This window comes from Dermacentor silvarum, chromosome 1 (genome assembly GCF_013339745.2).
Source record: "Dermacentor silvarum isolate Dsil-2018 chromosome 1, BIME_Dsil_1.4, whole genome shotgun sequence".
NCBI classification, from domain to species: Eukaryota; Metazoa; Arthropoda; class Arachnida; order Ixodida; family Ixodidae; genus Dermacentor; species Dermacentor silvarum.
In genome coordinates this window covers 359,111,115-359,126,599 of record NC_051154.1, presented here as the reverse complement: position 1 = coordinate 359,126,599, position 15,485 = coordinate 359,111,115, and the positions used below count along the sequence as shown (strand labels likewise).

The 15,485-nt window shown below is 45.5% G+C and overlaps 1 protein-coding gene across 1 annotated transcript; it reads left to right on the top strand.

Moving 5' to 3' along the window:
* The first annotated feature begins 680 nt into the window (after window positions 1–680).
* LOC119445048 (monocarboxylate transporter 9) lies at window positions 681–11,560 on the top strand. The gene is made up of 5 exons (XM_037709378.2): window positions 681–782; window positions 2,492–2,754; window positions 8,376–8,519; window positions 9,313–10,158; window positions 11,307–11,560. The coding sequence occupies exons 2-5, from the start codon at window positions 2,499–2,501 to the stop codon at window positions 11,558–11,560; spliced, it is 1,500 nt and encodes a 499-aa protein (XP_037565306.1). The 5' UTR covers window positions 681–782; window positions 2,492–2,498.
* The last annotated feature ends 3,925 nt before the right edge of the window (window positions 11,561–15,485 follow it).

Below are 15,485 nucleotides of genomic sequence, written 5' to 3'. Positions count from 1 at the left end.
TCAAAAAGGATCTGCTAAGAATTTAAAACGAAAAGCTTCGTCGTTTTAGAACGCCTTCTTCGTCGACCGGCCTGCCTTGCACAAAGAACATGCATCAGCTTGTTTACGATAAAGCAACTGCAAGTCACTCAGCAGCAGCTCACTCCAGGTTTGACATTATCATTCTCGATGTTTCCACATGCTTTCAAAATGCAACGTAACTGTAGCGACTGAATTTTACGTCGCCATCGGTCTCTGCAACCTACACTCCCCACCGCTGCGAGGTTTCTGACATCTGATCCGAAAGCCGACAGCACCAAGAGGTCGCTCGAAGACGTATTTTTATTATTTCTTGCTATCTTCACCTTGTCGCTGAGTCAAGCTGTTAAGTCATTAAACAAGAGTGCTCCTCTCCTTTTCATTGCCTCCAGCTAACGGTAGTTTCCGGGTAAGCGAACAAAGGAGGGAGTAGCAGGCTGTCCCTTTCCTTCGTCTCCTTTCCCCGTGGGCGGTGGCGGACCAAACCAGCATAGAACATTCTCGTCCAAAATTGGCAATATTCTTCCTAGAAGACAAAAACCTCTCGCCTTCTTTTAACCTCTCTCGCCCAGCTACGAGACGTAGGTCAGTGATAAATGTCAACATATAAGGAGTGCAAGGAAATTAGCAGCACGTGCAAACGTCGTCTCATCGTTGCACTCCACAGGTGCCAGTGCTTTCTGTCGTCTGCATTGCTCGGTTGGTGGTCCGGAGGCACTCGAATAAATAAGTGCCCACCGTTGAAGACACGGCTCCACGATCAAGTAAGCCCACAAAAAATCTAGGCGCGGCATTTATTCTATACTTAACGGCTTTCTTTCTCCCGTTATGCTGGCGTGCACTTTGCTGTGCATCGATAAGTTATGGTTTACGAAGAGGCAGGGACAGTGCTTAGAATGCAGAGCTCTGTAGTCAATGTAAAGGGAAGAAATGACTGGTAGCTCTTGAACTACGACACTTACTATAAGCTATACCTAATACGTAATTCGACGCCAACAATGTCTTATAATTGCTTCCGTACCCTAAAGATGTTGGCTTAGATCAATAGTATATATTAATGGCTGTATACTGGCACCGAGATCAGCATCCTAGAATTGTGGATAAAGATAAGTAACAGTTGCGCAGCCGTCAGTAAAACATCCACAGGGTCTCTTATGTTATCCTTAAGACGATTTCAAGGCGAAAGCCCAAGTGCCGATGCATTAAAGACGGACCCATGAATTACACATCCCCCTTAATTCGCTTTGTCTACTTCGCTTAGTCATTCCTCCTAATTCGCTTGCTCATCCTCTTAATTCGCCTACTCATCCTCTTAATACGGTTAGTCTAATTCGCTTAGTAATTCTCTTCAATCGCTAAGTCATCAATCTTAATTCTATTGCGTTTGACTCGCCTGTTTCATCCACTTAATTTGCCGTATCATCCATCTTGTTTGCTTACGGGCGTATGGACCATTGATGGTGATAGCTTTTGTTCCTTTTATGTCGTCGACGCGTTTTCGCTCAAGGACTTTAAAGGTCCACTGAACGATAATAGAAATAAGGCTTTCGCTTTATTAAAAGTTGCTCACAGTATTATCTTAGCTGCACTTCGCACGGGAAGGAAAGGCGCCGTTTCTTTTAACCAATGCAAATTTTACAACAAAACACTTCATTTCATTGATTATTACTATTATTTCTCTTACTATTTAAGAACACCGATATGTAGCGAAATATGTCTCATGACACATCGCTCGCCTGTTTGTAGTGCTTTAAGAGACTGAGATGCCACATGGAATAGTTTCCGTAATCTCAATATCCTACAGCCACATATAAATTTGTCGAGGCACTGATGGACAATGCAAAATGTTGTCATGCTCGCAAAATGCGTATCTATAGTGTTTTAGCATTGCAATGGGCAAACGAAGCTCAATGGAAAAGGTTTATAAACGTCGTAGTCGATGGTAGACGCATGCCGTGGCAGGCGGTCTGGCGTAAAAAGTGTTGTCTGTAAACGCTGTGGTTGTTGAGTGCAACGGTAATTTTTTTTGAATTGTGCAATAGATTCGCTCGAGTTCATGAATACGGTTTGCTGGTGAAAGCGCATAGGTCTTTCCAGCTGACGTGTTCTTTCTTCCATCCATAGTTTTCAAGTATCATTCGGATTTAGAGTATCAGAAGGCTCATGACATCTCAATTCACTAAATTTTGCTCTGACGGTATCCTTCACCCTGTCTGTCTTTGCGGCAATTTTCTGCTAGTGTCTTTGCAGCCGTGTCCTTTGTTTTACTTGATGTGGCACGCACTGTAAGTGCTTCATTCCCCCCGCCCCACACAGACACTCTTATGCAATGTCCTTTTGGGGGCCTTTAAGGCAGAATAAATTATGATCTTAGTGATGATGATTTCAGAGGGGATTCCTTGCACATAACAGACTCTTGACACGTTGAACAGAGAAAGCAAAAGGCTTTACTATTATTTTACACTCCGTGCAGTTGAAAAATGGCTTACAAGTTCGAACAAAGCAAAGAAGACGGCGTGGTGAACAAGCTGCCGCCACCTAAGCAGCCGCACAGAGAGCCTGGAGTGGATACTTGCTGGTACATGGCTGGCCTCTGCGCACTTGTCACATTCATGACATCGGCGACGATCCGGTCCTCTGGCTTCCTGTACATCGGCATGATGGAAGAGTTCCGCGTCGATCGCGGACAGGCCGCGTGGCCCATTTGCCTCTTCGGTGCCGTCAGCAATCTAGCTGGTGAGCGAACGCAACGTGGTGTATTTTGGTGTCGGTTCTGCCGCGTTGGGATCCCATGGATTCCGTAAGACGGGGATTTTCAGTAGTTGCAGGTTTATCTACAAGGCTCCAATAGCCACGCAAGATCACACCAGCTTCAAGCGTGCTCCTTTTTTTCTGGTCACGCTAACCTCGGCAACAGGCCAGTGCACCAGTACAGGAGTAGGGGTACAGTCTGAGTATGAGTGGGTCATTTCATGCATCACTAATCTCATTCTGCAGTAGAATGTCAGGCTCATGATCCTGCAAACATTTCCAGCACACATTTAATAATCTCTTTCTCTCTCTCCTTTCTGGGAGTACAGGTAGCGTCGTTACTTACGTCGAGAACGCTGTAAGGTTTTTTCGTTTTGGGGCAATCAGTCTAAAATGCGCTAAAGTAACTGTTATCGCAAGCTTTCTTCTTTGACCACGATCGGTATGCTTTATCAGCCACACCGACTACTGTAGGTAATTTACAATTCTCGTATTGAGAAAGCTCCTCTCAGAAGGATCGTTTCCTCATTGTCTTCGGTTGGGGCACCCACTGCTCATGATAACGATCGCTCGCATAACGGGCTATCGCTATCCTAATCACCGCGGCGATGGCCAATCGCGGAAATCACTTCGAGATGAGATAAGATTGCTGAAATAATATTCCTTAAATAGTTTCCAAATGGGGATGCTTCACGACAGTCGTCAATTCTAAAAGCATAAGGAGTGATCTGTGCACTTGCAAACATAACTATAGCTACATTTAGCAAAGAAAGTGTTTCAAGATCGTCAAGGCTATAACCGTTAGGAACGTGAAGGAAATATTACATTGCCTGAGCACTTCTACCTCGGCGCACAGAAGATCTTTGCTTTAAACTCATCAAATACCTCAATACCATCATATGCCCGCTATTTTAATGATAATGTGTATTGCCTTTTAATTCACCTTTGCAATGTCTGCCGCACCTAGCAAAGCCAGCATGTCAGTTGGCGCAGCAGTTGCATACGACCGAGAGATCCACAATAACCGGGAAAAAGTAACAAATAGTAACATTATTAGATACATAAAACAAAACAAGACATATTAAACTTAGAAAGAGCACAAGAAGACAAAAGAAAAGGAAAGCTGAAGGACAATCTAACTGCATGACAATGTAGGACTGCAAGAAATGCGTTCACATTCAATGACAATTGTATTATTATAAAACATTATACATAAATTATATTTACAGCGTAGCAATCAGTGTTCTCACGTATACAACATATCAACATCGGTAAGATTAAACATCTAAATGATGTTCAAAAAAGTTGTCGCAGTTTCACCTGAAAGGCGAAGCATCAATTGCGATAGCCAATTTGTAGAGAGCTATACGGAGTAATTATATTAGCTTTATCAGCTGTATAAACTTGGACATGCAGCAGCACCGGCAACACGCGGAACTGTTGTCGACACCCTTGGCGTTTTGTCCGCGTTCGCTAAAAATGCGTGCGGCGTTGGTGACTGTTGCCGGAGCCTCTGATATAAATAGGCACTTGGTGCCGCAGTTAAACGTCGCCTCCCTTCCCTCCCCCTCCCCCCCTCACCCACGGTCTCTCGCGCGTCGGATGAAGGCGCGTTTGCCTACATATATGGTGCTTGTAAAGGAGGAAAGAGACGCCTACTTCTGCAGCCTTAGCGAGCCCGGCGCAGAACCGCGCGTTTGTTCTCCGCCGTGCGTTCACTCCCCGTGAAAGCGCGCGTCTCGCGCCCTTTCACTCGCACATGCAGCGTTCGGTGGCGCGCGGCGTCAATTTCATCTCCATTGACGTCATACGGAAACCTCACGGCGACGGCGACGGCGACGCCGACGGCAGAAATCTGCTTTTGAGTGTCCATATTGCGATAGCAATTATATGGGACACTCAAAAGCAGATTTCTGCCGTCGGCGGTCGCCGTCGCGCCGTCGCCGTCGCCGTCGCAGTGAGGTTCCGTATGACGTCAATGGAGATGAAATCGTGGCCGCGCGCCGCCGAAACGCGCGTTCTGCGCCGTGCTTCCTTAAGGGCTGCAGAAGTAGGCGTCTCTTTCCTCCTTTACAATCACCATATATGTAGAGCAAACGCGCCTTCTTCCGATGCGCGAGAGGCCGTGGGGAGGGGGGGAAGGGGGAGGGAAGGGAGGCGACGTTTAGCTGCGGCACCAAGTGCCTATTTATATCAGAGGCTCCGGCAACAGTCACCAACGCCGCACGCATTTTGAGCGAAACGCGGGCAAAATGCCGACGGCGTCGACAACAGTTCGGCGCGTTGCCGGTGCTGCTGCATGTCCAAGTTTATACAGCTGATAAAGCTAATATCATTACTCCGTATATCTCTCTACAAATTTGCTATCGCAATTGATGCTTCACCTTTCAGGTGAAACTGCGACAACTTTAATTGCTATCGCAATAATAGGCACTTGGTGCCGCAGCTAAACATCGCCTCCCTTCCCTCCACCTCCCTCCACTGCTTTTCGCGCGTCGGAACAAGGCGCGTTTGCTCGACATATATGGTGATTGTAAAGGAGGAAAGAGACGCCTACTTCTGCAGCCCTTAAGGGAGCACGGCGCAGAACGCGCGTTTGTTCTCCGCCGTGGGTTCACTCCCCGTGAAAGCGCGCGTCCCTCGCGCCCTTTCACTCGCACATACAGCGTTCGGCGGCGCGCGGCGACGATTTCATCTCCATTGACGTCATACGGAACCTCACGGCGACGGCGACGCTGACGGCAGAAATCTGCTTTGGAGTGTCCATATAATTGCTATCGCAATAAAAATAATTCATTGACTGAATAAGAAACACCTCTCGCATTATATTTCTACTTCAACAACCCGTCATTCAATATATGCTTCCAACGCTTGCAAAATGCCTGAACTTCCGGGGTAACATTATTGCTTGGCTGCGGAACCACTCATGCACATGCACAGCTGGGTGTACTTTAAAATGAGAAGCATTTCTTGCCGGCGGCTCTGTCCGTCGGTCCCGCGTGCCACACCCCCACAGCGCATTCGCGTCCCCTCCCCCTCTCTCTCCTCTCCTACGCTCCCCCCTTTCTCTCCTCTAGGATTCCGGAGCGGCACGCACGACAGGTGGTGCGACAGCTGCATACTCCGCTGGGGGCGCCATGGCAGTTCGCGGTCCCCGCTGCCATCTCCCCGCTGCTTCGCATCCACACATGGTTCCCTTTAGCGGGAGATGGAGTAATTTTTCATCTGACCGAACTTCTTTCTGCTTGTGCCTTTTTGGCCGGTTCAAATATGGAATGATGGTTATGGTTTTTTGGCATCCTCTTTTGTAGGACGTTCTGGATGGTTATGGTTTTTGGCATCCTCTTTTGTAGGACGTTCTGGCGGGCTAGTTGGTTCATAGCTTTTAGACGTTTATAAACTGCGCAAAAAAAATCAAGACACAAGAAAGTAAACACACACGACACCACGAGCGCAGTGGTGTCGTGTGTGTTTTGGTGTCTTGTGTGTTTTCTTTCTTGTGTCTTCGTTTTTTTGCTCAGTTTATAAACAGCCTCTTTTAAACGGGGTGGTGAAAAATAGTCACCTAGCCTGCTTCATCAAGTATGCTCTACAAGTATGCTCTACATGTTATGTAGAGCATACCTGTAGTATGCTCTATATGTTTTTTCTAGCATCTCGGGATACATCTCCTTAACCTTTTCCCCCCCTTCATTATCTACCTTGTACCGCTACCAATGCATGTGACAGATCCGGCCGTATCAATCTCTTCCCTGCTTTTTTCCACCGATACTCTACACGTCTCTTCCTTATCTCGACTGCTGACTGGCTTATATTTCCATCCACTTTAAATTCAAGATCATCCGGGAGGCGTCTGACCCCTACGGGTCTGACTGGGTGAAACCCTTCGCATTCAATTAGGATGTGCCGAGTGGTCTCCGGGTTTTTGCTTCAGCATACACATGCCTCATCTAGTTCCGAATATTTGCTCCAGTACGTTATTGTCCTTAGGCAACCGACTGGAGACTCAAATAGCAAGGCACTGCCCTTTTTGTTATCTTACAGATTTTCTCTTGTGATTTCTTTTTTTCTCATTCTTGTAAATCTCCATGGTCCTGATGGCTTCCATTCTTTGAATCCATTTAACTGTCTCTGTTTCTCTCACTTTCTTTCTGATTACTCCTGGGTGTCTATTTACAGTTTCAATTACCCTGTACTTGGTTGCCAACTTCTTTGACCTCTTCCTTCATTCTTTGGCCACGTTTTCAGGTACAGATAGTTGTGCACTTTATATGCCCATTTACTTTTATTCATGTTCCTGAGTCTTTCTTCAAAACTAATTTTGCTCTGTGCTTCTCTGACTTCAAAAGAGACCCAAACCATGCCACCCTGCACTATCCCCATTTGTGGTTTTACCGTGGGCTCGAAAGGCCAACCGGCCTACCAATGTTTGCTTAACTTCTAGCCACGACATGATATACTATTGTAAGCATAGTATAGCATCTGTGAACGTTAGCGCTGGCACCATTACGCCTTTCCAGATTCCGCGCACCACCTCATACTTATTGTGTCCCCACAGTGCTCTATGTTTAAATGTTGCTGCATAGCGCTTCTCTTTCATTTTCAGATTATCTTTGTGGGTTTCTCAGTAATTGTTTCCTGCGTTTATGTATACGCCGAGGTTTTTCTATTGCTTGACCGTGGATACGAATAATCATTCGCTGTGACATCTGGTGCGTAAAATTAACGTGGCTTATACCTTCAATGTCCAGTTCTTTAATGACATGTCAGCATGACGATACGCATTGTCATACACACTGGGGTGATAACTCCATGTGCTTGATTCGGGTGACAACATATTTCACGTATGTGGCGCCGCTTGTGAATATTATAGTCCATTTATACAGCTGCCGTAGTGACAAGCGTGCAATAACGTTATTTACTTATCATTTGTTAATCAATTCCACTAAGATTTACTCTATAACTCGTACAAATATGACAACACCTTTATATGGTGAATGTTTCAAATGGGCGACAGTCTTTACACTGATACTGTGACAATCTTTATTCAGCCACACGTTTGTGCGACGTACTGTGTATTTTGTCGTGGCAGCAACTATACGGACACTCAAGGTGCATTCGAAATGTCACCGTTGGCTTTGGCGCCGTCGTGCTTTCTCTGTATTGACGCGCATGCGTGTCGCATGTGCACAGGTATAGCAGGTCCGAAGACCTGCTAAGGACTGTTCGGATCCATGTGAATTAGCGATGTGCACATAACTATATATAGTTGAAAGGTAACTAAACGTTTCTCATTTTTGTGCAGGCAATGCCAAGGCTCTATAATCTGCCATGAGATTAACACCATTTGATTAATTAACCTTTCGATTAGATAGTTCTACTCGTGACAATCTACATTGTAGAGCTCCTACCCTTACATGAACCACTGAGCTTCTTGCAAAAGAAAGCGGCCATCGCGGCCGTGCGCCGAATTGGCTTCATGCAAAATGATGTTGAGAAGGCGCGAAGTATAAAATTAAATAGCAGGAAGTATTCCCTGTTGTATTGCAAGCTTTTATCGCGGTCCCAACAGTAGCCTTTAAAAGTATGTATTCATGCTTACCCAGGAATTGTTGCTGGCCCTCTGTGCCAGAGGTTCGGACCCGTGCCGGTGATGTACGCGGGCAGCGTCACGATGTGGATGGGCCTAATCACGAGCAGTTTTTCACCGAACATATCGTGGATGACAGCAACTCTTGGTATCCTGTTCGGTGAGTACTCGATCTTACGTGGGCGCCTTTATCAAAAACACCCGAAAAAAACTGTCTGTGGCAAGAGGTAGGCAGGTATTTTTATTTTTTTGTTGTTGTTGAATCTTAGGGATAACTACTTCCTGTTATAAAACTGGTTATTTTTCATTGCCATATGCTGGGCGTGTTGGTAAACTAAAAGCGTACTTAGCGCCTGGTCTATTGAGGTATATAGCGTCGTCTCCCTCCGGTCCTTGTCCGCTGGCGCTAAATATGCTATCAGTTATTTTTAGTTTATGCTCTAAATGTGCTACGTCTCTCGGCCACAGGTCCGAACCAGCGGTCAACACAACTTTAGTGGATTTATAATAGCGGAGTATATTTCGTGATGTTTTTGTATCTTTTCTCGCGTCTTTTTCGCCGCTCTTAGGAGCAAGAAAACAATCCTTCCTAACTTCAGCAGAAACATTTTCGTAAAAAGAATGACACTTTCCATATTACTTGAAGCTATATAGGCAGTGCCTAGTCGTTTACATAATGAACCATAACAATATCTGTTATAAATTGATATTACTACTATTGGAAATTGTCGCTACACCACTCCCAAGAAAGACAGAAAATGAGTGTTACAGTACAGCACAGCAGCTCACATATTATGTGATCCCGTCCTGTAAAGGATGAGAAAATGGACCCAGATACATACACTAGCACTTTGTGTTTATATCATTCGTGGTTACTGTCTTTGAAAGCGTGCTTTTGACGGGGATGCCTAAAATAGCCTTCCCTAAGTGCTTTCGTTTTGTCTTTTGCGCAGGTTTCGGCTCTGGAATTGTATTCATGATGCTGTTCGTCTTCATCAACCAGTACTTTGACAAGTATAAGGGCCTCGCTCTCGGGATCATGTACACCGGTTCTACAAGCTCGGCTTTCGTGTTCCCGAGGCTTCTCCTGTTCCTCAAAGAAACGTACAACTTCCGCACCAGCGTTATGATCTTTGGTGCCATTGTGATGCACGTAACGGCGATCAGCCTCGTCCTTAAGGAACCTGTTTGGATTCGCCGAAAGAAACACCAAGAGAAAGTAGCCGCCCAGAAGGCTAAGGCATTGATTTTCACCATCGAGAGCGGAGACATGAAAATTATCGCTGAAAAGACCTTAACTGATAAACCAGCACCTGACCCGAGAAGCTTGCGCTATGGCCTCACTGTCTTGAAATGTCCGATGTTCTATGTAATAATGGTGACGTACATCATCTACAACTACAACTTCGATATCTTCATGACAACTGTGCCAGACTTTGCCGTTGATCGAGGCACATCTGTGACGGCAGCCGTCGGCTTGGTTCCTCTCTTTTCAATCACTGACACCGTCGGGCGACTTGGACTTCCGGTGCTGGCGGATCGTGGCTACCTGAAGCGCAGCACGCTCGTCATGATTAATTATCTGCTCATGGGGCTGTGCTTGCTCGCCCTCCCGTGGTCTACCTCCTACGTGTCGATACTAGCCATCTGCCTGTGCGTGGCCACTTTCGTCGGTTGTGGAATGACGATGTATCCTGCTATCATGGCCGAGTACGTGGGCTTGGAAAGGCTGCCCATCAGCTATGGAATTGTGGGAACGGTGGCTGGTCCTTTGTTCCTGCTGAAACCATTTCTCATAGGCAAGATGTTTTTTTTGTTTATCGTGAGGTTTTGAGCGTCAGTACCAGTAATTGCAAAGCTGGATTGATCGTTAAATGATCGGGATGCATAGCAACATACCTTGCACACATGTAAATTGATTCATCTGCATTATTGCTCTTTTTTGTATGTGTTTGCTTTTCAATGACACTTGGTTGAATTCTTTCATTTGATAAACAGTTGCGTAACGACTCCCACTCCAGCTATAGCCCTAAATTGCAGCTGCACTATATGTGAGTAAAAACCTAAATATCTGTGTAGGAAAGTGTGTAACAAGGAAAGGTCAACGGCTGTTAAAGCGTGAAAAATACGCAGATGACAAACTTCTGGCAACAAGTTATGTGTCAAGACAATCTGGCATGCATAATTGTATGACGTATTGGAACGTGTCAGCTATTAAGAGCTTTCTACTACTTTATTTAGCATAAGGTGGTACCGATAACGACCGACCGTGGCGCGAAACCCATGTGCAGCTAGTAAATGGCTAACGCAGGATCAGAGCAATAAGAAAATTCACTAAGTAATGTGGCCGGCTTTTAAGAGGTCGCAGCGTTGAGCCTCTTTGGCGAATTTCGTCATAGCCGGCTGAATTTAGTCCATGAGTTACCATAAATGTTGTGGTGCGGTGCTTTGAGTCAGGCAACGGACGTTGGGGTAGAAATATGGGCGAAATAAAATGTTGATAACATAGAAACTCTGCGCGAAAATAAACCAGAAACTCGTTACACATTAGTTATGATGTTTGTTTTTACTTTTTCTTGAATGCGAAATACAGTCAGTGTAGTGAACAGTTTGTTAGGCAACTGGACTGCCATAGTGATCACAAGAATATCGACGGCAGTACTTAGACTTGGCGTAGAACGTTCGTGCGCTACTCCTATTAAATTACTCAATATATAAATCTATTACCGCCGCATATAACCAAAGAAATGAAAGTGTTACACTGACACATACAGACGCAAAGACTGAAATTTCGATTCAATAAGTATCTGCGGTTTTTCTCTTACGTTGTGTGACTGGAAGCAACAAAATATTCTCTACCCTTAGAAAACGTTGCGACACCACCACTGTACATTCTCGTTATTACTCCAGTGCCATCACTGATATCATTAATACGTTATCCTTACAGGTTACTTCAGGGACAACATAGGCGCCTACGACAGCTTGTACACACTTCTGGCGTCTGCACTCATTGTACTGGCACTCATTTGGCTTGTGGTCGTCTGCGCTGAAAACAAGAAAAAAGGAACCTGGAGGCTGGAGCATAAGGGCACCATGGATGACTCGCTTGCCGCGGGTGCTAACCGCTGTCAGTTTACGGGAGAATTCAAGACATCTGCTTGTGCCAACAGGACAGAGGGACCGACCTATTATGTAACATGACATTGCATTTATCAGTGTTGTGTAAGGCGAAATACTCATATTACCGGTGCATATGAAATGCCACTGTCACAAGAAAGTAAAGAATAATCTCTATGTTGTAGCAAGCTAAGATTCCAGCACACATAGCGTGGAGCGACTCAACCTGATGCTATCTGTCACATGCTACCGAGCTCAAGGAGTGAATAAATAATCGGTATGCAGAAATAGACACAATGGAAATAGAAACAGTAATGATAACTGATCAATGCTCCAACGCACCCTCCATTTATTGCATTCTAGTTTCGTTCATTCTGACGCTGTCATTCGATCGTTGCTAAAAATCGCTAAATCTGGAGAAGCGCAGGTCTACCCCACGCAGAGGCCTAAGAATACTGTTACACTACCGCCACTACCCATGCGTCATTACCATAACATCCTAGCTTCTAGCAAAGCCTTCCTCTTGCATGCAGGTAGCAGGCCGCGATTATTACACTTGAACCTAACTTTGGGATAGGCTGATTTATAACTTTCCAGTGAAGTTGACCGCAGACGTGCCTTGTAGACACGCATGCTGGACCATGCTGGGGCCCAATAAAATCAGTTACTTCAGCCGTCATTTTGCTTCTTGTGTCATCCGAAGTTCCTCACGTTTTTGTTTTGTTACAGAAATCTCTGTGAACCTCGATATTAAATTTTGAATACCCTCTAAATTGTTGACGAGCTATGTTTGTCTGTACAATGGAGCACAATCTAACGTATAGTTGCTTTCGAGGATTGCACGTCATCCCATGTTCTGAACTGCACTAATGACACTTGTATACTACGTGGTGCCTTCTTACACAATCATTATGACTGTGATGAATTCAAACGAATAAAATCGTGCGCCTCTATGACAGATGTTCATATTCTTCGATATAATTTCTTAGTTTCGGCATTATCGCCAGAACACGCTGGCACTGCCTTTATTTATTTTTTGTCAATCTGAACCTTCACACTGCCCTGTATTGCAGTGGCGTTTTTTTGTATTTTTTAGGTTTCATAAAAGTCGCACATAAGGCAGAGCATAGCAGAGACGAGAATTCCATCTCTGTGCACTGTCACCACGCTACCTCATCCGTGTTTATTGTTTTATGCTCGCGAGAAACGTCTCTTAATTGTCATTATCAGAGCAGGTATATCAGCTTGTGCGCACTGCGCCTTCTTCCGCAATGCTTGTTGCCTACCGAGAAATCAGTGTTATACGATAGCCAACGTTTTTCACTGCCCCTGAGCGTGAAAGCAACGCGCCGTTTGACACGTGATAGCACTCAGGGTACTTGCGTTCCCCGGATACCACTATAGGACGATGCCACTAAGCATTGGACGCGCTAGAACTGGAATGCACTGGTTGTAAGCGAATCTTTTACTCTCACAAGACGGGAGTACAGTGGTCAGCTATAGGAAGCGGCTGGCTCTTACAGGGATTTAATGAGGCTCCCCGGAATCTGCACTGTCTGCACTGGCGAAAAACCACAATGAGCAGCGCAGGGTCACCGGGGGTTGGGATTCTTTCGAAGTCAGTGAAAAAAGTCTCAGGAACATGAATGAAAAGAAATAGTCGACTAAAGGGCCAACTACCTGTAGCTCCAAAGCGTCGAGATGGGATGGACGAAGAGGTAAACAAAACTCGAAGCCAAGTAGAGAGTATTCGAAAGCGTACGTAGACAACTGGGGGTCATCAAAAAGAAAATGAGAGAAACAGATACAATGCATTGCATAGAAAGGGTGGAACCAAAAAAAAAACGATCATAGACATTTCCAGATGCGGCAAGAAAGTAATCGGGAGAGGAACTCTGTACCATAACACAAAGGGCACTACGTTGACATTTACAGCCCGTACTGGTTGTCGCAGGGCGAAAACGTACCGGAGCAAATATGTGCCACAGAATAAGGCACGTGCCTGCTCCAGTCAAAGCAACCGTGCGGGAACGACTCAGCACATCGCTATGCAATGCCGAGATACCTGTGGGGAACATCCCCCTCCGAGAAGCATTGGGATTCCAAACGAATAGAAATGGTTACTGGTCAGCACTCGAGATCGAGAAAAGAAGTTTAGAGTATTGGTTGAAAAAAAAGGTAACTATTTGTCACCGCGCCGCCTGAAAGCGGATGTCACTAATAATCAGCGTCATCATCGTCATCTTTGATACCCCGTAGAAGAACCCGGCGACATACAGGCTTTAAACCTGACGCATTTCGGCAATGGTAAGAGAGTGTGTCGCGAAATTTTCGCATTAGTACCGACATTCACCATGCAAGAGGCTCGGCGGTAAATGGATGGATGGATGGATGTAAAAGTTTAATGAACGTCCTGAGGTACGCGACTCAGCGCGCAGCGGGCCGCTCCCACGTTGGGACAGTCAGGCCATGCCCGACCGCCGCATCGTGGGCCCTCTGGACAGCCCATAGTAAATGTTTATTTATATTTGTAGTGACAATTATTGGGTCGCTATGATGATGGAAATAATGATAGTGCTTGTACATGCAGATGTGATGAGTATTTAGCTTGGCGTGCATGCTATCTCGATGTCTTGGATGCGCTATGTCTGTCTGTAGACACACACACACACATATATATATATATATATATATATATATATATATATATATATATATATACGGTGTCCCAACTATCATGCAGCACGGTTGAACATTATGCAAATATACCACGTATCTGGACAGATCCAAGGTACTGATGGTTGCCGTGGTTTGGAGATACTCAGATTATTTTTTGCATTCCGCCTAATTAGATCATCAGTTTTAATTGATTGATCAACTTCTCAAGTATAACTAGATGAAAAGTGCCAATGAGAAAATTGCAGAACAGCATGAAAAACTCCCGACACAGCTTTCGGTTGCTCAAAACGTGCCACATAAAAGTGTTTTTCTGAGCGTGAAAGCAGCCGGCTAATAGACGCAAAATTGCCGCGCGACAGGTCGCTCGAGGGATTTAGCATGTATTCTTGGGCTTCTTTCACTCTCGGAAAAGCACTTTTATGTAGCACGTATTTTTGCCCAAGCACGCACCCGCTGCACACACGTCCTCAGGTAGATCCACGTGGGGATAGGTGCTCACTAACCGTCACGCATGAGCTTTCTGAAGAAAATAACATCCGGTTTCTGCGCCTGCGCGTTCACTTTTTTGAGACTTGAGACAACACGTGTGCTGGAAGTTTGAGCCTAGGGCTGGCAAGCCATTACTTCCATTTGGGTCTGTACACTCAAAACTCGTGAGGAGAAGTATTGTTGTCTCTTGCCTTACAAATGCCTGGAAGAAGTCCTGTGTCCACAAGGCGGAATAATGCATTCGGTCTCAGGTATAGCGCTTCAGTGCCGCTGGATATGCCTCATGTTCGCTGGTTAGTGTCGCGGAAGGCAGACTTAAGAAAGTAAAATGTGCTGGTCACGCACGGACACAGGTTACAGAATGACAAACTCGTGGTAACACAAAGAAGGCAGTTATTCCATATCTTCATGGAAGTTCACACAACGTTAAGAAACTTGACCAGAGAGCACGTACACCAATTGCAGGTTTATCGTCAGCGTTTGGTGGTCAGCCGAGTGGAGGGTTACGCTGTTCTTGAGAACCTCACAATAGTATTAACAAAAATCAGGCTCGAAGTCCTCAGCAGGCGGACGCGAGAGAAGCAAAACAGCACGTTGCGCTAACTCGCACGAAACGGTTGCACCGCGCAACCGCGGCTTCGGCTGCGGTCGGACGATGTGTGACAACTCCATGCATTTGCAGAATGTAGCTGAAATGCAGTTCGAATCCAGCTCAAACCCTGCTTCAATCGAGCGCTTAATGAAGCTCCAATTTTTCTGAACTCCTACGCTTGTGTAGATCAAATCCAACTCTAATGCAACTGCACTAACGTGAGACCTGGGGAAGTGCGAAGCAGTGATG